At 35.4% G+C, this 24,646-nt stretch overlaps 1 protein-coding gene across 1 annotated transcript; it reads right to left on the reverse strand.

Moving 5' to 3' along the window:
- Positions 1 to 4,153: 4,153 nt before the first annotated feature.
- On the reverse strand, positions 4,154 to 10,581 carry LOC126810252 (uncharacterized). Its single transcript, XM_050535266.2, has 6 exons — positions 10,480 to 10,581; positions 9,016 to 9,387; positions 8,329 to 8,715; positions 7,182 to 7,286; positions 6,328 to 6,436; positions 4,154 to 5,605 (listed from the first exon to the last, which is right to left on the reverse strand). The coding sequence occupies exons 1-6, from the start codon at positions 10,535 to 10,537 to the stop codon at positions 5,341 to 5,343; spliced, it is 1,296 nt and encodes a 431-aa protein (XP_050391223.2). The 5' UTR covers positions 10,538 to 10,581; the 3' UTR covers positions 4,154 to 5,340.
- Positions 10,582 to 24,646: the final 14,065 nt, after the last annotated feature.

Genomic DNA, 24,646 nt, shown 5'->3' on the forward strand with positions numbered 1-24,646 from the left:
GGTCCAAGCATAATGGTTTGGGGTGGAATCGGCCTGAACCAGAAATTGTGTCCTGTGGTGTTCCAAAATCTTGGTCCAGGGAGTAGTCCGGTCGCCAAACCCAATTTTTCGAGTGAACCAGGGAATTATATACAAAGTTTTTTTTTATGATTGATTTTAGTAGCCTATGGTGTCCTCTTTCAGAATCTGACGGGTGAACCTTGGTCAACCTTGAGCGTTTTGAGAAATTCAAGATGGCGTCTAAGACGGCCGCCACATCAAATAATCCCCTATAGCTCCCATAGTATTTATTCTAGGATGATAATTTTGGTGGCTAACCGTATGTTTTTGGGGTCAAGGAATACACTGATATCATGTATTATGTTGTAGGGTGATTAGATGATATTAAAGTCAAACATGCCAGACAATATGGCCCTTTCACTAGTTAGCGGCGGTTGGGGGGGGGCAATTATTTTACCGAACCAAACTATATCAGGAGATAAACTATATATTTCTGGACATAAGAGCGTATGAGTTATAGGATAACACCACATACATCCCTATCAGGGCATTCAGGGCCACATGGGTCGGTCCTGAAAAGGGAGGCGCAAGCTGATTGTTGAAAATTTAAAAAAACAAATTCTACCCGCAAAACAGGAACATAACTTCCAGAAAACTAGATAATATCCAGTTTAATACTTTAGTCTCGTTTCTGGCTGCAACCTGTGACAGCACAAGCGCAAAATGTTGTATATTCTAGGCCCTCCCTGGTGCAGCTACAAGCACACGTACTACATCAATCAGGTTGTGTCTCCATTTTCAGGCCCGACCCATGTGGCCCCGGACCCCCTGATAGGGCTGTATTTGGTGTTATCCTATCACTCATATCCTCCTATGTCCAGAAATATATAATTTGTCTCTAGATTTAGTTTGGTTCGGTGAAATAATCGCCCCCAACCGTCGATAACGAGTTAAAGGGTAATATTGTCTGGCATGTTTGATTTTAATATCATCTAATCACACCACAACATAATAAATGATTTCAGTGTATTCCCTGACCCCAGAAACATACCAAAATCAATCAAAAAAAAAACTTTGTTTACAATTTCCAGGTTCAGTCATAGGTCTGCCGGACTAGAGAAGAGGCGGCATCATAGCAGTATGCTACGTCGATCAAGCTCTCAGACCACACATCATACCACGTCATCGAAACAACGTTTTCCAGCATGACAACGCCGGTCCACACACCGCCGGCGTTACTCGGGACTTTCTACGGCAGAACGGTGTCGAAGTTATGCACTGGCCAGCCCTTACTCCAGACTTAACCCCGTTTGAACATCTTTGGGATGAAATTCAGAGAAAGAAAACTTAATAAGTCGTACCGAGACCAAACACAGCCGATGGATTGCACCAGACATTTCTGCGGGTGTGGTTCCAGATGCCGATGGCGTTCATCAATCGTGTGGTCCGCTCCATGTACAGACACTGCGCTGCTGTACTCCTCATATTGTCTTGAAATTGTGATGAATTAATCACTAATGTGTCAACATACTGTTCACAAAAAATTGCTTTGATTCATTTAATAAGTCGTTTTCTAGAATGATTTGATTAAAGTGCCTCTATTAATAATACAAAAATATATTGAAATACAATAATCTTAGTCACCATATTAGATACTATTAATAATATATATAACAAAATACAATAATCTTAGTAATACTAACAATAAACTAGATCTGCTTGGCAGATATTAAAGCTTTCATATTCATGGTCAGTTTCTGTCACATGTCATGGGTTATATAAAGAATCTCAACAAGGAAAAAAGAATTATTAAAATCGATCAAAATTCGAAGTTATATACGCATATATATATTTAGCAACAGTGCACCCGGGCAAAAAAAATCTGGGAAATAACTGAGACTTGTATTGCTGTAATCGAATTGTCTCCCCATTCCAGCAGTTTAAAATACGGATCTAGATGTCGAAAAACGGGACAAATGAGAAAATGATTGAAAATGTCGGGAAATAACTAAAAAAAAGGCAGGAAAATGTTGAACAAGTAAATTGTGTCGTAGAATGATAATTTGGAACAACCTTTAATTGCACAGTTATTATTATGAAATGAAATAGGCTTTAACGCCTTGCTGTTCTGCTTCTACTGGGCCAGATAAGGCATGCATACGCTATACAGAATGCTATGAGGGAAATTTTGCCCTGGCAGCGGCACTATGACCTACTCTTATATCGAATTCCAACTGCCAAGGGATCTTTAACGTGGACATCAATTTATAGACGGGTCTTTAGTTGATCGGCCCATCCGAACGATTAGACAGCTATTCTTGGGTTGTAAATAGCTTAATTTTACACCTTTTTTCACATTTAATCAAAATTGCCCGAAAATGAATTCGAAATTAAAAAAAAAAATCTGAGCTCAAGATTTTGTGTGCCCCTTTTAGTTATATTAGATTTTGAAAAAATAATATTTGCTTTCAAAAAGTGGTACCGAACTGTCAAAATTGTAGTTTTTGGTAAAATTACGTCACTTCCATTGCCGACAGGAAACTCTATCGGTAACAAAACAATGACAATTGAGACAACGGAGCATATGAACTTTGTTTTATACAAATCGAACCATAACAAATTAATCTAGGACTGGAAAACTAAATTAGCCAATGACGGCTAACGAATATTACTGAGACAAAAAAAATCACATTTTTGCATGAACATATGTTAAATTAGTTTTATGAAATCAGAAATGGCATCATCACTTGGTGACAATTTTATGTAAATCGAATAGTAATTGTCACTTTTAGACCAAAAAACTTAAAAAGTGACTTGTGGTTCATCTATTTCTCTGGAACCGTATAAGTTAGAAACCATTTGTGGTATCTGTATGATCGTACGGTTTCATTCTATTTGTTGATGGGAATCAAATATCATAATTTTAAAAAAGCATTACAAATCAGACTCATTTGAATACAATATATGTTTTGAAGGCTAAAAATACAGTGTTTGCCAAAATGACATTACTTCCGGTGATACTAAAAATGTTAAATTAGTTTTATAACATCGTCTATGGCATTAGGCATCACATGGTGAAAATTTTATGAAAATCGAATAATAATTGACAATTTTATGAACCAGAAACCTCCAGACATTTTAGAAACAATTTAATGATATCTATATGACCGTATGAATTTTATTAATATGTTAATTTAAACTAAAAGTTAAAATTATTAATACATATTAAATAATTCTTGGTTGAAAAAAATATTGATTTTAAAACTTAAAAATGCAGTTTTTGACAAATTGGCGTCACTTCCGGTGTCAAGTTTCAATTGTAATCAATTTATATGACGCATAATTGCGTTTGAATCAAATGGTGTCACTTTTGTGAAAATCCAATAATAATTGACTCTTTTACAGGCGAAATAACGCAAACAGTCCTTTCTATACTAGGTAACTGCTTATATTACAAACTAATTTTAATATACATTTTCTTGCTATGGATTATAGTTACAAGTTTATAAAAGTTACGTAGAAATATTTTAAAATCTGAAAAGCCTGAATGGGTTGTAAATAGGTCAATTTTACACCTTTTTTCCACCTCTTAATCGAATTGGCTCGAAAATGAAATCGAAATTAAAATAACTGAGCATACACTTTTTTGCGCCTTTAAAGGGCACACTCTTTTAGTTATATCAGTTTTTAAAAAAAATAATATTTGCTTTCGAAAAATGCTACCTAACTGTCAAAATTGTAGTTTTTGATAAAATTACGCCACTTCCGGGGCGTACAGATAACTCTATCGGTAATAAAATGACAATTGAGACAACGGGGCATATGAACTTTGTTTTATACAAATCCAACTATAAATAATTAATCTAGGACTAAAAAACTGAATTAACCAATGGCGGCCAAGTAAAATTACTGAGGCAAACAAATTTCAGACCTAAAGAAAGACCTGCGATAGGCAGATTTAGCTCTTGCATAATGCATGTTTAACAGAAACAATTAACTTCCATATGAAATATGAAAGCAAGTTTAATAATATAATAGATGCTATTAATAATAATATAATATATAGAAATACAATAATCTTAGTAATCATAATAGTTACTATTAATAATAATATATAACAAAATACAATAATTTTAGTATAGACGACATCAATAATAATATATATAACAAAATACAAAATCTTAATAATAATAATAATAATAATAATACTATATAAAATAAAATAACAATAATGATCAATAAGATATAAATTTATATGCTTGCGTACATGTCAGTCCTAACAGGGCTAATGAAGACGCCATGGGTGGGGGAGGGGGCAGTTTATCCGAACAGCCAACATTTCCCGTTGCATATAAAGCAACGGAACGGTCTCAAATAAGTTCACGATAACCCGTTTTACAAGTAATTTAATGATGATATATATTTTGTATTTAAATGACTATTTATTGATACAATTGATATGTACAGGTCATTGTGTTATTATGGGTATTACGAAGAGAGCATACATTACTTTTCAGGACCTTAAGGAAATACTGCCAAATTTTTAACTTAAAATTAAAATTATAGAAGGCACCCGTGCAACGGCGAATAGTTTACATTTATCTAGCAACAAATAAGATACAAATATAACAACAAAAGAACAATGAATAAAACTGATTAAACAATTAGTTAAAGGTTAATTCAAGCATCTACATCAAATATGCACAAGCTGCTCACTCGTATCAAATATACACAAGGCGCCCACTCTATCAATTATAGAAAGTTTAATTCAAGTATCTACATCAAATATACACAAGATGCCCGCTGTTTCAAATATATACAAGTTGCCAGCTGTATCAAATATATACAAGTTGCCAGCTGTATCAAATATATAATGCTCTATAAAATTTATACATAGTATCCGATCTATCAAAAGGTGTCCACTCCATTAAATATATACAAGTTGTCCTCCATGTCAAAATACGGTATAAGGCCATGGACACGTTGCCATAGTATCAATATTTACAACAAAGTCCGTAGACATGTTGTCATGGTTTCAATTTTTACAATAGAAATAAGTCCGTAGGCATGTTACCATGGTGTCAATATTTACAATAGAAATAAGTCCGTAGACATGTTGCAATGGTACCAATATTTACAGACTAAGTCCGTGTGTCATACACACGTCACAATTCTAAGGAATACAATTACTGCTTATTACTGGGCGAGGTTTCAACAAGGCATCTCTATTTTTTATCAAGCAATGATAAAAATATAAAATATAACGAGGCAATGTTATATACATGCACAAAACAACACAGTAGAAAGAAAATACCAAGAAAAACATGGACATAGTTTCAATCAGAATGTTAATTTAAGACTGTCGGTATATTCTGAATAGACATCAACTAGTTGGTTATTCATTTCCAGTGTATCGTACATCTCAGACCCATCTCCTGATACTGGCGGTAAAGAATCAGTTCCTGACACTGTTGGTATATTTGAGACGTTTCCTGATACTGTTTCTATTTCTGACACCGTTCTTGATGCTGTCGGTACATCTGACACCGGCTCCGATTTTGTTGGGATATATTTAGCTGTTTCGATTTTGTCTTTGATACATTTTCTATTCAAAAGACAGTTCAAATATTAAATATTCAACTGGGCTAATCAAGACATGGATACGCTCTACAGTGTGTTACAAGGGACAGTTTGATCTGTTTGCATTTGAATTCTAACTGTCAGGGTTATTTTTAACGTGCACGCCATCCTGAACACCGTACCTCTGTTTTACATCCTGCTTGCATCACGGACAAGAAGAAAATTCCGAGGAACTTTCTTGCTCAACACCGGGATCGAATGTCGAATGCGGGACGACCTGGTTAATGTTACTCACTGAACCTCGACTTAATCTGTCTACACGTGCCGTTTTAGCAGATGTAGGGGCGGGGGGATTAGTGTGGGGTGGGGGTTACTAGGCTGCTGCCAGCTTAATCCGGACCTTGAGTTCAGGCGATAACAATGCTTCACCTTATATCAATATATTGTTAAACTAGCAGGTAGAACGCCAGTTTCTGTTTAGAGAGACCCGGTAACAAGGACATAATTAATCCTCGACTCAATAGATGTTATATTTATGACTGCCACTATAAATAGGGTTGGGACAATAAAGATTGTTTTTTGAAAGTGGCCAAATAGACTGCAAAAAACGAATCTGGTGAAATTTCCGTCGAAAAGTCAATGTTTACGTTGGTGCACGGCCATTTTCCACACAAATCTAGCAGGAAGAAATACTACTTCATTTTTAGTCAGCTTACCATCATCATAAGCCATAATATAACAACTCACCGTTTCTTATAAAAAACAACACCCATCATCACAAGCCCGAGTACAGCAATGATGACCAGAACACTAATTAGAGCAGTTTTATTGATAGGTGATGTAGTACCCATTGTACCTATATAATAATAATACATGTAGTTTAAACTTGTTGTGTCGACTTTAGGGTAAATTTCCAAATACAATAAGGCCTAAGTGACTGAATTATATGTCGTCTTAAATATACTATGCGTTTTTACGCGATACCGGTTATGACGAATGCCATTCCATCACGTTTACGGCCAACATGAGCCTATTTATCTCTGACCTTTACCAAACCAAATCTTCAAACTTACCTGTCAGATTGATAATTTGATTTCCAAGATGGCGTTCCTCACGAGTGTCACGTCCTGTCTGACGTTACTTCATTTTCTTTTTAATTGCACGTTAAAAAAACATATGGACATTTCTAACCAGGCTACAGACCATTTCGAAATAGTCAACTGGTACAACTAACTTCTCGTTTATATTTTTGCGAAGTGTCTTGAAGAACAGTACAAAGAACCATTTTTTTTTATTTTTAAACAATTTTCCTCACGTATTTGGTCTTCAGCCATGTTGCGAGTCAACGCATCGGGTTTACGAGAAAAAAATTCGAATACGTCATTTACAAAACGAGATAAGTATTCGAAACCGATTTATTTTCTCCTTAAAATACCTTAAGTAAAACTGTCTGTTGGATATGTGAATTACCTTTCAGATCAATGGTTTGAACATTATGTGCTCTTGCAATCTTATATCTCCAATTTGCTGGATTGCATTAATATAATATGAAATCGTTAAGTTGATTTCCAAATGAAATAACGTCAAACTGTTTGAATTACCTTTGAGATCTGTCATTTGAACTGTTGGTGGAACGTTAAATACTGGTGGTATAGAATAACCACTCCGACAGCCTTTACAGTTGACGTTGAGACGACCTTTAGACGCTATATAAAGTAAATATGACATAGTGGATTTATATTCTGAAATCCATTAAAATATAATAGCGGATTAAAGTCTTCAGTAGAATATATTAAACAACGATTTTAGCTAAAGAATGATGTTTATCTTCTCAAATCTCTTTAGTGAATAAACTCGGTTTATCCTAGTTCGTTCCCCACAATATCTTAATGAACTTTTAACCCCGTATAAACCAATCAGGAACCTACGCTCTGCTGATAAAAACTTACTTCATGTTCCTACAGTAAAAACTAAAACTGGTGAACGGGCTTTTGCTTACACCTCTGCTAACGTGTGGAATGAATTACCTAGACAAGTAAAAGACTCTACTAACGTTGCTGTTTTTAAAAAAAATCTTAAAACCGAACTTTTTAAACGTGCTTTTAAACTATGAACATGTTGACATTTTAATGTTTTAGAACTATTTGTTTTATATTATATGTAATATTTTAAATGTGAAAAGCGCCGCGGAGCAGCTGTTAGCTGGAGCACTCGGCGCTATACAAAATGATTATTATTATTATTATTATTACTATACAATGGAACCATGGTGTTGGCCGATAAAGTTCATCGGGTTTTTTCGGCGTGGTTCTCCCTTGTCAGGGGTGCAGGACAGAGGGTCTGACAAAGTAAGTTCGGATGCGACGAGGTGCCGTGTACATATTAATGTTCACTAAAAAACGTTGGCAGTTGGAATTCGATATAAGAGATGCATCTAAGCAACGTCACAGGCTGCAGGAACTTCCGAAAATGTCAAGACGAGAGAGAGAGAGAGAGAGAGAGAGAGAGAAAGAGAGAGAGAGAGAAAGAGAGAGAGAGAGATGGGATTTAACGTCCACTTGAAACAAACTAGGTCATTTCGGGACTAAAATAATATTCAAATTTATTTCAATAATTCGCTTGCGCGCAGTCGATCTTTAGCTATCAGCCTTTTGAGTATGTAGATATAATTCTAACCTTTAAACTCTATACATATTATTTCATTATAAGTTTTTTTGAGTTTTACCGACAAGTAATATAATATCTAACCTTTAAAATCAATCCATATCTTATCAATATAAGGTTGTAGTTCATCACCTTCATACACCAGATAAATTGGACCCTTTGTCTGTTTTAATTGTTTATAAAGCAGATGTTTGTACCCAAAGTTATCAACATTGGTCATGTCCGTGTTGTTCACGTCATAACGAACTGTATGATTTGGACTATAAATCGTCACACTAGTATTATAAACAACATTAAGTCCAAGAAACGAGACCGTGGTATAAATATACACATCATCATCATCCACTGTGATCTCACAACTACAGTAGAAATGGTTATCAATCTCAGGATAACGATCTATGGTATAAGCCAAAGAGAAACTGTTCAAGTTGTGGTTCATCCCAGGTTTGGTCATATTTAAAATTGATGTATCTGAAATATAAAATCGCTTGTTAAGATATTTATTTAGATATTGTTTATTTCGTTTTGTCGAATATTAAATTATGTCAGAGCAATTGTTAGAAAATTAAATCTTAGCACAGAGTTAAGAATATGAGTCAATCCATTTCAACAGACCAAGATGAAATGGAATTGTTGATCATTGCTATACGCTTATAAACCCATTTTCATCTATTTTAAGATTACAAAGGATATAGCTACACACCCTGTCATGGTCGGGCGAAATTGGGTGAGACCAATTAGTGATTTGATTAGTTATAAATGCATACTTACTACTAACACACATGTATTCAGTGTAGGTCAGTAATTGTGTGAATGAACAATTATTGTCGTTACTGAGAAAACCATAATAATAATTCAAATCTATAACACATGTATGAGATAATGCACATGATGATGCATAGTAATAATAGTATCCGAGATTATTCTCCTTATTTACTTCTACGGTACAGATATTATCTGGTATCTTCTGACAACAAGTCTGTTCTTCTGTTTCATTGTAATAACCAAGTGAAACATTAGTTATCATGATAACGTAGTATGGATCACAACTTAGGGTCTCACTACGACTTAATCCTGTACAGTTAGAATATTCGCTGTTAAAATAATTACACAGAAATTTCTGTTTGATCATTTGTCCATTTCCTGAAATAAAACAACATACATCAGTAGTTAAATGGGCGTTACATTTAATATAAAATATTTACAACAGATTGTAGGGTAATTTATGCCAACCATTGTATGAAATATCTATCGTCAGCCTGTTCTCTAAAAGCTTTTCTGGGCACGCCAGTCGGTGTCAGAAATAGAGCACATATTTCCGACAGATTAGAAAATGATTAGAAATTTCAAGTCTTGTATCGGACGTTTAGCCTACATTGACAGCATTGGACGACGTTGAATCCTTCCTGTGGTGTCAATTGCAGAGGGCTAACTAAACAGGATCCTCGTTTCTGATATCTGTTATTATCACCCAATATTACAATAGATATCGCTTGTGTGATATCGCTTTACATGAAATTGATTGGTCAGTTAAAAAGGAACTACATTTTTGTATTTTCAAAGAACAGTTCATTTTGTATTAAAAGTAACTTCTTTTTTTTTTATTAAAAATGAATTATTTTCATATTGACTTTGATTGAAACACTGAGTCAATATAAAGGACAAACATGATGTATCCCTACGCCATAATGTAATCAGGTTCAGTAAAAGTGAAGTCTATAGCAAAGAATTATATTTATTTATTTGTGCACGTAAGAAAGGATTGCGTGATAAATAAAATCTCCTACTCTTCTTTTTTGATATCAAAAAATATCAAGACTCGTTGATAAAGTAAAAAAAAAACCTCGACAGAGCCTCGTTTCTTTTGTTACTTTATCAACTTGTGTTGATATTTTTTATATCAAAAAAGACTCGTAGGAAATTCTCTATTTATCAACTTATATATACAGGCTTAATTCGAATGGACCTACACGTTTCAATGAAGAGAGCCATGTAAGTTTGTATTTATTCGTATACGTAACTTGTACTACTTTCAACGGGATCTGGGAAATACTGAGTCAACGTGAATCCAACGTGTCAACACTGTTAGAACCTTTTATAGTTATAGAAGTCTCGCCAAGCTCAGCTCAATTTAATCGACAGAGTCGAACTAGAAAGAAAAAAACCGGACAAAATACCATAATAAAGGACTTGGGTGGGTGAGGCGCAAATACAGGTTTTAATAAATCAACTTACCATACGAGTGAACCATAAACATAATCACCATAAAAGACATGAAATTATATATCGCCATGCTTTATTATTACACAATCTTCTATGTCTAAGTCTTCACCAGCCTTCAAAACAATATTTGTCATTGGTAAAGAATGGATCCAGAACGAAAATATACGTATATTTTAAACGCGAGGACCAATCACCCCATTGACTCAAGTAGTTTTTACAAATTTAATGAAGTAACGTCCATTTCTACCGAGGGTGATTTCAGAGACACGAACTTGTCAGAAGAGTTTATTATGCTTGAGGGGTAAGACGCTGGCTCGCTAGCCTGGAGATCGGGTGTTCGATCCCTGCATTGGCCGAGAAAGTTCATGCAGATATTCCGGCGTGGTTCCCTCCGTCAGAGATGCAGGACGGAGGGCCTGACAAGGACAGATGTCTAGTCGTTCGGATGGGACGAAAAACCGAGGCCTCGTGTACACATTGACGTGCACGTAATAGATCCATTGGCAGTTGTAATTCGATATCAGAGTAGGCAGTAGTGCCGCTGACCGGGAAAAATTTACCTTATAGCACACTGTTATGGTGTATGCCCGTCTTCATTAGCCCAGTTCGGAGCTGAACATTAGGACGTTAAACTACCTTTTATTTTATTTATTTGTTATGATTATTTATTTTATGCTAATAAAAGCTCAAACAAGGACGTGAATTTTCTTTCGTTTCTTTTTCTAATATATCATTGTCGTCAACCCGCTCTTTACATCTTAGTTATGTTAGGTAACTAGGATCGATCTATTTACAAGGGTAGGTGATTAGTTGACGAGAATGATAATCCAGCTTGTTTGGTGAAAGTTTGCCGACTTGTATGTTATTCTATTTTTATACAAACTATAAGTATACCTTTAGTCTACAAAGGACCCGTTTATAATACAGACTATTGAACACCCAAATACAATATTCCAAAGACCAACATCTTCGTTATTATGTTTAAACCTTCTATTAATAAGCTCACAATGCAATTATTTGTCATGCCTTACTTTCACGTCATTTTTAATAGATTTAGAGCATGCCAAGATAATATGTGCGTCTTTATTTTCTCTCTATTGACATGACAAGGTACTTGTAATATGAAATAGTACCCTCGGTCATCCAATGGAAACAACATATAATCGGGATCACAAACAAGTGACGTTTTAATCATGATTTGATATTGCAGACATGTGTTCATCCTCGTTATCCCAGTGTACTCATTCTCTTCTACTCGACTATACCCTGGGTTAATCCATAGGGGTTCCACGATTTCTAATTATCTGCCCTAGCGTTGATTGTAGCTATAGTCTACGAACCAATCAAAAAACAAGTTTACAAATCTGTCGTTTTGCCTTCGTGTTTATAAGGGTCGATAACCATATTCATGTACATTTACTGAATGACTTATGTAAATAATGTATATATTTCTAATTCATTTACATTTAATTGTATTATCAAAATATGTAGTATGTTTCGCTGATTTCAAATATATATAACATCTATACGTTTGACTTTTGTTATTATTATTACTATTCGTTCTTTGTCTGAAATGTTTCATTCTGTTATGTTTATTATTATTGAACTTATACTTGACAATTTGATTCACAAAAACATGTCTACGATATCACGTGAACGCCATGGAAAACGCATCACTTTTTTTTTCCAAATATTGTATTACTAGGTGGTTTTGTATGTATAATATTATGCAATACTATGAACTATTGTTTCACACAATGCTCCCAAACGCAAAAAAATATCGGCCCATGTGCACAAAAAAAAAATTGCACGAGATGCACATGAAAAACCCAATATTCACGTGCAGCATTGTGTGTGAGCCCTTTAAAAGCATGTTTTCAACTTAATGTGCAGTGCATGAACTGCGAAACGCCAATCTGTCGTTATTTCTTGTCGGACGTGTGAAGGAATCGAGCTAGAGATGCCGAGACTTACTGAAAATCAACGGAATGAAGCAATGGGCTGGCATGTCTACACGTGCTATTGCCAGACACTTCAATTGTCGTCAGTCCACTATTGTAAGGTTGGTGGAACGTGTTCGAGTTACTGGATCAACACGTGACCGTCAACTCCTGGTCCACAATGCGTTACAACCCAGACTCAAGACCGCTACATCCGGGTCACTCATCTGCGTGACAGATTTCGCCCAGCGACTCGAACAGGTGCAGCAGTCGTCGGAAGACAAGGACCAGTAAGTGCCAACACCGTAAGACGTCGTCTAGGAGAAGTAGGACTCCGTGTACGACGACCTTGTGTTGGAGCTATCCTCAGGGATCATCACCGTGAGCGGCGTTTGATATGGGCTCAAGGACACCAGACATGGAGATTCGCTTTCATCTTTATCACGCTGATGGCCGTCAACGTGTGTGGAGACGTCTTGGGGAACGTCTTGCAGACTGCTGCGTCATCGAAACGAATCGATGGTGTGGGGAGGCTTCACATTTCATCACCTGACCGCCCTACACATTTGCAGGGGTCGCGTTAATGCTGTAGCCTACTGTGATGATGGCCCGTGGAGGACACACGAGTTACTGACATCTGTGTCCTACTTTTGGTTTTGACCCCTCTGACCTTGTACCCTTGATTCCAGATTAAACATCCATAAGTGTACAAATGTGTTGTTATTGATGTGTTCCCATTTGAATATTGTTCACACTAAGAAGCAAAATAAATAAGATATGTTTACAGGATCATTTTGTTATACGAAGAAATAAGTGATGCGTTTTCCATGGCGCTCAGTATATATATAATTTGTTGTTAATGAATACGCATTTAGAATAATTTGGACCTCTCCCATTTAGGCTAACTCCTAAACTTGTACGATGAGAGTTACTTCCCTTTGCCAACTTCCGTTGCAATTAACGAGTTATGTGATTTGTCGATAAAAATAGCACTATCATCAAGGGCGGATAACTTGAAATAAAATAAAACCAAGTACGAATAATCCAAACCATTCGACAAAATAGTCTAATCAGGCAAAATAGTGTAATCAGCATATGTTCCCCGTGTACAAAATACACGACAACGTGTCTATCCCATAGATTACCCAAGGGTTAGTGGAGTAGAACGGAATGAAACCACTGTGAATACCAAGTATGACATGTGTTATAAAATGTGGCCGTTGAAAGCAAGGGTTAGTACACATCCTACAGTAATATTGAGACATGAACACCAAGAATGCGCCATATTAAGGCCCGTATTGTCAAATTTAATATGCTGTGTTTATTGGAGTTTGGACAAAGTAAACCACATGTATTCGAGACGTGATAGCTGTGAGATTCGGTGGGTTGGGTCTTGGACCAGATCATTGCAATGAAAAGAAATGAAATTTTCTGCCATGCAAAATTTAATGGAAATTAAAATTTGTTTAGGTGGTCCACACAGCTACTAAAGTTATAGGGTTGCCATTTAGTAAAATAAGAGAAGTTTTTTTCTTAGTTCCTAAAAATAATTGAATGGTTGTGCCACCATTTACCTGTTTCTATTAAATGTGCCAGATAGCTTATTGAACCAACATTATGGGATCATAATTGCTTTCACTTTCTCTTTTAAAGATTTTATGTTTTATTAGAAATCTGTCAAATATGGATAAAAGGTGGATAAAAAAGCAGCGACAAGGTCGTGCAATGAGATATTCGGTTTGGGAAGTATGATTGGTGTTAAGGACTCCCTTATAACAGGGCTGAAATTGCCTACTGGGCGTGAAATTTTGAGATGCCTGATGTATTTCATTAAAGAAGGACTGTCTGAAATCGCACTAAATGGCAAGCCGCCAAAATCGTTCTAAAGCAAGTATCTTTGTTTTATGCAAAAGGGAATATACCCATGATTTCAGATTAAAGGGTTATAGAAAAAATTATGAATTTACTCGACAAAAATTCCAAAATTCGACAAATACCTGCATCACGTCGGCATTCTCACAGTGTTATTGAAAAGTTGGCTACTCACAATCATGAATTATCTCAAACATAACAACTGTGGCCTTCTAATGCCGAGACTCTGGTCAAGAATGAAGAAGATAAAACGTTTCTGATATCTATGAGGACTGACCGTGTAGCAACTTTTGGCCCATTTGATCAAGTAAAAGCAGCTACGGTAAAACGGAATAATCAACAAGAATTTTGTGCTGTAAAAAGAAAGGCATTAGCTCAGAGAGAAATGAAAGAAACATGGGCATCATCATCATCTGCAGCTTTGGATTCGGATAGTGATATAGAGGAACCAATGCCATGAAGTGAAGTGGAAAAGAGCTTTCACAAGAAGCGAAAGCATCGTCGCGTATATGAGGGTACACAAGCATTTATACCTGCGGATATTTTGAGTTCACCAAAACTAGTTGCTCTGTCAACAGGATTAAACTTCTCACCCACAGTACAAGCAACCTTCACAAAGGCTGTTGTAGATGAGGCAGGTGGAGATACGAGTAACGTATGGACGTCACATTCTCAAGCGCACAAATCAAGAAGATAGGTAAAAAGTGATCTGACTGAAGAGTACAAGGAAGAATGGGTACCACCTAAGTTATTGTCATTACACTGGGATTCAAAATTGATGGACTCACTAACTAATAAATACGATAAAGAAGAACGTTTGACAATTGCTGTTGGAACTCAAAATGAATTAAAGTTACTTGGCGTACCTTCTTACAAACCTGGGACTGATCAGTCGTCAGGTAAAATAATCGCTCAACTATCAGTAGATTTGCTAGAACAGTGGGAATGTCGACACAATGTTTGTAATCTTGTATACGATACTACAGCTAGCAACACAGGCCATGTGACAGCGGCTTGTGTAACAATTCAACATCGTTAAGACAGAGCGCTATTGTGGTCAAGTTGCCGCCATCACGTCGGTGAGTTGATTCTGGTGCATGTGCTTGAAGATCTGAAAATTGAAACCTCCAAGTCACCAGAAATACAATTATTCAAAAGGCTGCAACAAGGATGGGACCTAGTGCCTCATGACTCTAGTGAACCTCTAAATCCATTCAACATAAATGACTTTCCAGAATCTCAACACGCCTTCATTGAACAACTGAGAACAGAATGTCTAGAATCTGCTAATTTCAATCTCAGTATGAAACAGATTCGAGATGATTATAGAGAACTGATACAATTATGCCTCGTTTTCTTAGATCCAACGTATAACTTTAAGTTCAGGAGACCAGGTGCTATCCACAAGGCCAGGTGGATGGCCGAACTTCTTTACTGCATAAAAATATGTCTTTTTGAAAATCAAATTGCGAATCTGCCGCAAGCTACTATAACGACTAGACAACATATATCTAAAATCAGAAGCTTTACCTACTTTGTTACCCTTTTATATTGTACATGATGGATGAAATGCCCTTCTAGTTGTAATTCAGCTTGGAATGACATGCAACTATATAAGAATTTTCTAAAGTATTGTGCAGTTGATGAGGTGATTGGCAACTCTGCCATTAAAGCTTTCGATAGACATTTATGGTATTTGACACAGGAATTAGTCCCTCTGGGCCTATTTGGCAGTAATGTACCTGCGGCTGAGAAAAACGGAATGGCTAAGAAGCTGTTAGAGATAAAACCTGATGAACTGCCACTTAGACCAGTGAATCGCTATGGATTTGGATACGGTAAACCTTTTTTCCCTGAGAATATTTCTTGCAAATTGTGTCTCGAAGTTGTCAGATTTTATCGGTGAAGATTCCTGGTACTTCTTCCGCATTATGCGACTTGATAGCGAGTTTTTGACGCTAGATGTACCGGAATGGGAAGAATATGATCAGTACGATCAAAATCTGCATAATGTTTCGGCAATAAATGTCATAAATGATTGTGCTGAACGTGGTGTAAAGCTGAGCCCAGATTTTTATGCCCAGACTTTTTATGTTCAACCAAAAAGGACCGTCTTTATTTCATTTCAACCAAAAAGGAAGACAACTATCAGAACATATTGCAGGTAATAATAATAATAATAATAATGTGCATATTTGTAATGCGCTATATCCACAAACTAAGTTTATGCTCAAAGCGCGACACAATTACTATCCCGGTCTCTAGGATACAGGTAAAGCCTAATTACCTCCCTTTACCCTGAACTCTTTTTAAATGTTAGACCGACTGGTATTTGATTCATTCCCCTTTGGTTGAATGTAAATGTAGCCTTGGAGTGGACTTCTATCGCTGTAGTTTACTATCAGTCAGTACTAATACTAATACCAATCTCATCTGCATACAAAGTTCCTTAACATCTTTATCTTGTAAAAGTTTTGTAAACGGTCCAAAAATAAACCTATCACGAACTATAACCTTGTTGCTTGTTGTTTTTATTTCATTGTGCATGATTTGCATTATTTTCGGTGTGTCATGGACCAATGCAAATATACCAGTACTGTATGTATATATAAAAATATGTAGCACCATGGGCCTTTCTGTCCGACGTGGAGAGCGGACTACACAAACTGGTCGCCACATCCTACATACGACCCATGCATATTTTCTTACTACATATTACTGTAGCCTTGTGATCGTCTAGAATTTGTCTCTAACTGTCTTTACTTCTGCTTCACGTTGTGTATTTACTTCTTATAGTTTCTTAAGACGTTTGTCTTCTCAGTTATAACAATGCAACAGTTCGTTTTTACATTTTATATAGCATAGTCGAATACAGGTATACAAGCATAGCACAGGTTACAATACTAGCTAAAATCATTTCTCCACCCTAGCCAGCCTCGCTGCTGTCTAGGAACTCAGATGGAACCTTTGTGGAATCTAATTGAAGTCTGACTTAAAAGTTTACTATGATGTCTTTTATAAGACGTATGGAAATCATGCAAATCAAGTGTGATCATGGCCCTGAACCTGTGGAATTAACGATGTGATTGGTTAAATTAAGCCAAATGATGGAATGGTAAAATTTCCACGCACGTGATATCTCGTGGTATTTTATAGACACATGTTCTGGCTAAATAACTCTTTTTATGTGTCAACTGTCAATTACAGACTAACTTGATTTAGTACAATTCTACATATATGTGAATCTACCAACTTGCCAACGATATTAATTAATGAAATATAATATAATCTTATTCCTCCATTCCTTGCCTATAAATTGAAAACAATGTCGCAACGCCCATATTGCTACATTTCTTCTCCCTTTAAGAATATATATATATAATATAGATATTCTAACTAATTATTCACGCATCAGGCAAATATAAATGATTACTATACTATAAAACTCAGCTGTGAAAGAACAAGCCAACAGTGAGGCTGATGTCCCCCGCCGAAATCCCCAAATAAATAGATGACACATATTAATTAATCGCACATCTATTTTTTTCCAAAGTATCAAGCAATCAAACTGATTATCAACTATAAACTAAGTTTCATCACTCTCTATCAGATAGAATCAAAGTTATCTTGTCCCAAAGCAGGAAATTGCTTATCTCTGCTTAGCTTTAGCTCAATATGTTAATCATTGAACTCAGTCAAGACGAACATCTACATCAAGTTTAAACATTCTACCTCAATTAGAAGAAGAGTTTGACCAATCAACATGCTTATTGCTCGTTGGCCTAAGCAAAAAATTCTCATCATCGAACTTAGTCAAGGTATTGATGTAATGAACTATACACCAAGTTTCATCACTCTCACTTAATTAGAACTAAAGTTATCGTGTTCCACTTCCAAAGCATCAACCAATCAAATTGCTTATCTCTGCTTACCCTAAGCAGAAAATGATCATCTTCGCACTCCATCAAGGCATTGACCTCATTAACCCCTACACCAAGGTTGAACATTCTAGCTCAATTAGAAGGAGGGTTATTGTGTTCCAAAGTCTTGGCCAATCAAATTGCTTATCGCTCTGCTTACCCTGAGCAGAAAATGCTCATCATCGAACTAAGTCAGGGTATTGATGTAATGAAACTATACACCAAGTTTCATCACTCTCACTTAATTGGAACTAAAGTTATCGTGTCCCAAAGCATCAACCAATCAAATTGCTTATATTTGCTTACCCTAAGCCGAAAATGCTTATCTTCGCACTCCATCAAGGCATTGACCTAATAAACACCTACACCAAGTTTGAACATTCTAGCTCAATTAGAAGGAGGGTTATTGTGTTCCAAAGACTCGGCCAATCAAATTGCTTATCGCTCTGCTTACCCTGAGCAAAAAATGCTCATCATCGAACTTAGTCAAGGTATTAAAGTAATGAAACTATACACCAAGTTTCATCACTCTCACTTAATTGAAACTAAAGTTATTGTGTCCCAAATTGCTTATCTTTGCTTATCCTAAGCAGAAAATGCCTATCTTCACACTCCATTAAGGCATTGACCTAATAAACACCAACACCAAGTTTGAACATTCTAGCTCAATTAGAAGGAGGGTTATTGTGTTCCAAAGTCTCGGCCAATCAAATTGCTTATCGCTCTGCTTACCCTTAGCAGAAAATGCTCATTATCGAACTTAGTCAAGGTATTACTGTAATGAAACTATACACCAAGTTTCATCAATCTCACTTAATTAGAACTAAAGTTATCGTGTCCCAAAGCATCAACCAATCAAATTGCTTATCTCTGCTTACCCTAAGCGGAAAATGCTCATCTTCGAACTCCATCAAGGCATTGACCTAATCAACACATACACCAAGTTTGAACATTCTAGCTCAATTAGGAAGAGAGTTATCGTGCCCCAAAGTATCAACCAATCAAATTGCTTATCTCTGCTTACCCTAAGCGGAAAATGCTCATCTTCGAACTCCATCAAGGCATTGACCTAATAAACACATACACCAAGTTTGATCATTCTAGCTCAATTAAAAGTTATCGTGTCCCAAAGCATCAACCAATCAAATTGCTTATCTCTGCTTACCCTAAGCGGAAAATGCTTATCTTCGAACTCCATCAAGGCATTGACCTAATCAACACATACACCAAGTTTGAACATTCTAGCCCAATTAGGAAGAGAGTTATCGTGTCCCAAAGCATCAAACAATCAAATTGCTTATCTCTGCTTACTTTAAGCGGAAAATGCTCATCTTCGAACTCCATCAAGGCATTGACCTAATAAACACATACACCAAGTTTGAACATTCTAGCTCAATTAGGGAGAGAGTTATTGTGTCCCAAAAAGTGTGACGGACAGACAGACGGACGGACGGACGGACGGACAGACAGACGGACGAACCCATTTTAATAGTCCCCTGCTTTCTTCGAAAGGCGGGGGACAAAAACACAAATAATCAAAAATCAAAAGTCGCATGCAAAAGCTCTACAAAAAGTTCACTGTAAAATCCTATGACAATTCACTAAGCCTAAACCCAGAAAACACCAATTGTTTTTTTTAAATCTTCAAGTGTCCTAATTTCAAAACACTATAACATATCACGTAATATTTTATAAAGTTCAGTTTCACTTAAAATTCTGTCTCAGGATATCTCAATTTGGTAAACTGGTAAACCATTTCTTCTTCTTGGATTCCTATTGGCCTGTTTCAGCTACCATATAGTATCAAGTTGAAACTTTATGTTTTTTTTCTTATAAGTATGATAGGTTTATACAATTTTATCTGTCAATCAAACATGTCATTGCCATCAGACCAAGAACTAACTATTCCTAAATCTATATTTTAAAACTTTATTTTGATATGAGTCTAACATTATTATTTTGAAAACTTACAAGTAAGTCACTCTTAATTAAAATGAAACTTTATTTAATTATTAATACACTTTGATGTGTCCCTTTAATTATAAATCTTCAAACTAACTTTGACCTCATGACCTTACCTTAGTAATCTACAATTGTATAATTTTATAATTTCCGTTTCTATTTTAGAATTCCGCCATTATTATTTTATATTTCTCAGTCAGTAATGTGACCTTTTTAACCTAATCATTTACAATTTAGTATTTCGTTTTTTTTTTATAAACATTATCCACTATTACATAAACATTTCCTTCCAGACTGACACTGACACAAGCTGAGCTCAGACTATAATTTAACTAAAATAGAACTGTCAATCAAATATGTCCAGTATACGGATGACTTTCTATTTTATCCTACAGTAGCTATTTCATTATTAGTACTATATAAACATTTTTACATAGAACCATATCCCAAGCAAATGGCTGTACACTCCATTCACCTAGAACACAGTCTATATTTATATAATCATGACAATCAGAATATACCTAGCTTTCAATTACCATATAATTTAGTATCATTCAACTCATCACTGAAATTACGTGATAAACCTATTGTTTATAATAATCCGACCTAATGTCAAATTACACATTCCTAACCACCTCGCGTGAACAATTTAAAGAAAAATTTAATTAATGACAAAATAGCATTTAGCAAATATATATTTAACGTTTATATTACGTTTCTAAAGCAAAATTTAAAATACATAAAATTATATACGGATACAATTTAAGGTATACCTCCACTTTTCTAAAAAGAGTCGTATTCCTACCTTAACCTCGTATTAATGACTTTGCGACAATCTCACAATTTAACGAGCCGTTAATTTTAGTTTTCCCAGGAAAAACTTTTACCTACATCCCTATATTTAATTATATGGGATTTTTTAACATAACCTTACTTTTTATTCAAAAGTTAAATTACATAATTTTAAACCCTTGGACTAGAGCTTCAAAATTACACTACTCTACTTATTTAACGACGTGGACGACACAAAAACACAAATAATAGCAATTCAACTTTTTATTCAAAAGCTGAAATTACTCAAATTTAGTCTAATTCTTTAGACTTTGGACTTAGCCTTATATTATATAAGAAACAACAAAAAACACAAATTAACGAATCACAGTAGAAAGCACGGCCATCTTGGAAACTAGAGTTAATCACTCACAACCGTCATCCTTAGATCTGCCATCTTTCTACTGCGATCCGGAGACCGCATTAGTTCCTTACTTTATTCCTATTCCGTTACCTTATCATTATTATTTGTCCTTAGTTACATCCAAAAAAAAAATGTTTTAAACCTACTCCCTAGAGACCCTCACTTTAACTTAAATTGTACTCAAAATTACTACAGTTCATGTTAACCTAGCAATTTACATACCTATAGCTCATGATATTATATTGTTTACTAAACCTTTCTATCAAAACTTATGAGTGGCTATAATGTATTTCCTACAGTTAAATTTTAAATATTTAGTTTCTAATCAGATTTTAACTTTAAATTAATGCTATTTGGTCTGTAAACAAATTTAACACATTTAATTTACCAAACAAAATGTGTTTACCCAATTTGTCGAATATCTTCACCAGATTTCTTTTTTTTCCACCAGAATGTTTTCTGTTGCTGGATTGTACAGGTTTTTATGTATTGTTTAATGGTCGAGAGCGAGACATTAAGTAATATATTGTAACAACAAGAGGACCGTCAGGTCCGAGTGTTTTTACAATATATTACGCAATGTCTCAGCTCGAGACCATTAAACATCTTAAAATACAGACACTCCGCACGTGCGTTTACAGTGAAATACGTCACTCGAGTCTAATATTTGACAAGGTACGATTGGCAAGTTGCCCGTACGATTATTTGAAATAATGGTACGCCAACATCAAAGGGTGACGTCACATCTGTATTTTAATTCTTCTTAACGTCTTCCAAATCAAATATGTATTCTTCTTCTAAAGTGACTTCTTACCCCAAAGGTCGAAACTTCAGCACGGCACCAAATCGAATATGTAGCACCATGGGCCTTACTGTCCGACGTGGAAAGCGGACTACACAAACCGGTCGCCACATCCTACATACGACCCATGCATCTTTTCTTACTACATATTTCTGTAGCCTTGTGATCGTCTAGAATTTGTCTCTAGCTGTCTTTACTTCTGCTTCACGTTGTGTATTTACTTCTTACAGTTTCTTAAGACACATGTTGTGGCTAAATAACTCTTTTGATGTGTCAACTGTCAATTACAGACTAAGTTGATTTAGTACAATTCTACATATATGTGAATCTACCAACTTGCCAAAGATAATTAATGAAATATAATATAATCTTATTCCTCCATTCCTTGCCTATAAATTGAAAACAATGTCACAACGACAATATTGCTACACTTATTCCTCATACCAATATGAATTTCCGGCTTTTTATATAGTGTGGTGGACCACATAAACTTTCGCTGATCATGATCAAACTTCACATATTTGATTTTTGATGGGAAAGGAACAATTTGACCATTGGGACAGATAATTTTGTTACAAAAAAAAATTAATGAGGCTATATGGACACCCTGGGCAATATTCGGACCCCGTCTGATGACAGTACCAAAATTCTTACAATTAAAATAACACAGCTGGCATACATATTATACTATGAAGACAATAGCAAAGTACTCACTGACAGTCACACTGTTCACAAATTGCTTAGACCCATAATAGACGATATTAATAATAATATATAACAAAAAACAATGTAATAATAATAATATATAAATTAAAATAACAATAAAATACATAAAACATGATCAATAAGATATCTTGTTCTCTCTCTATATATATATGGCTACATAAAAGAGGAAATTTGTATGTTTGCGTATAGGTCAGTCCTAACAGGGCTAATGGAGACGCCATGGGTGGGGGGGTATCCGAACAACCAAGATTTCCCGTTTGATATAAAGCAAAGGACCTGTTTCATGATAGTCCGTTTTAAAAGTAAGTTAATGGTGCTATTTATTTTGTATTTGGTTCAGTATTTATTAATACAATTAATAATTATAGGTTATTGGGTTTTTATGGGTATTATGAAGAGAGCATACATTACTTTTCAAGACCTTAAGGAAGTTCTGCCAAATTTTTAACTTAACATTTAAACTATTGAAGACACCCGTGCAAGAGCGAATAGTTTACATTTATTTAGCAACGCATAAAATAACAAAAGAAGAATAAATAAAATTGATTAAACAAGTATTCAAAGGTTATTTCAAGTATGTACACCAAATATATACAAGGTGTTCTCTCTATCAAATATATACAAGGTGTCAGCTATATCAAATATATACAAGGTGTCAGATATATCAAATATATACAAGGTGTTCTCTCTATCAGATACATAATGCTCAATCAAATATATACAACATGACCGCTCTATCAAATGGTGTCCACTATATTATACAAGGTGTCCTCCCTATCAAAATATGGTATAAACCCGTGGACATATTGCCATAATATTTACAATACAAGTAAAGCCGTGGACATGTTGCCATGGTACTAATATTTACAGAATAAGCCCATGGACATACACAGGTCACAATTCTGCTTATTACTCTGTGACGTTCCGCAACTTAAATTAGAATATTACTCCCAGATTATCGATATATTCTGAATGGAGAATGGTTATTATGAATTAAGACAGCTCATAAACTGAACCGGGTTCAAGAGATGCATAAACATCAACTGGTTGGTTATTCATTTCCAGTGTGTCGTACATCGCGGACCCGTCTCCTGATATTGGCGGTATATTAGACCCAGTTCTTGATATTGGTTGTATATTGGACCCACTTCTTGATATTGGTGGTATATTGGACCCACTTCTTGATATTGGTGGTATATTGGACCCACTTCTTGATGCTGTCGCTATATCAGGCACGGTTTCTGATACTGTCGGTATATCTGACACTTTAACTTCCACTCGACACAAACTAGGTCATTTTGGGACTAACATATGGTTTAATTTTATTTCAATAATTCGCTTGCGCGTAGGGATCTTTAGCAGTAGGAGGAAACATTAGCTAATTAACTAATTGCCAAATATATCAAACGCATTAACATATAGCATACAGTATTTACCTCTACATATTTTGATAAAAGCTCAAACAAGGACGTAAATTTGATTAACACCAGTCACAATGTCATATCTTGTGGAACTTTTATGGTGAAAACAAAACTATAAATGTAACTTACCTCTGCAATGATGAGTTAAATTGTGTAATGCATCATCTCATAAATTCTCTCGTTATGTCAATGTTGAAACACACCTTTTAATTCTTGTCACGAAATATGTTATTTTAAGCATATAGTTTACCAGTATTACAATATATGATATATACAACGCCCGAGGGCTCTTGCTGTTTGTGGAAAGAGGAAAGTTTCGGGTATTCCCCTTATATGCAATA

This window comes from Patella vulgata, chromosome 2, assembly GCF_932274485.2.
Source record: "Patella vulgata chromosome 2, xgPatVulg1.2, whole genome shotgun sequence".
NCBI lineage: Eukaryota > Metazoa > Mollusca > Gastropoda > Patellidae > Patella > Patella vulgata.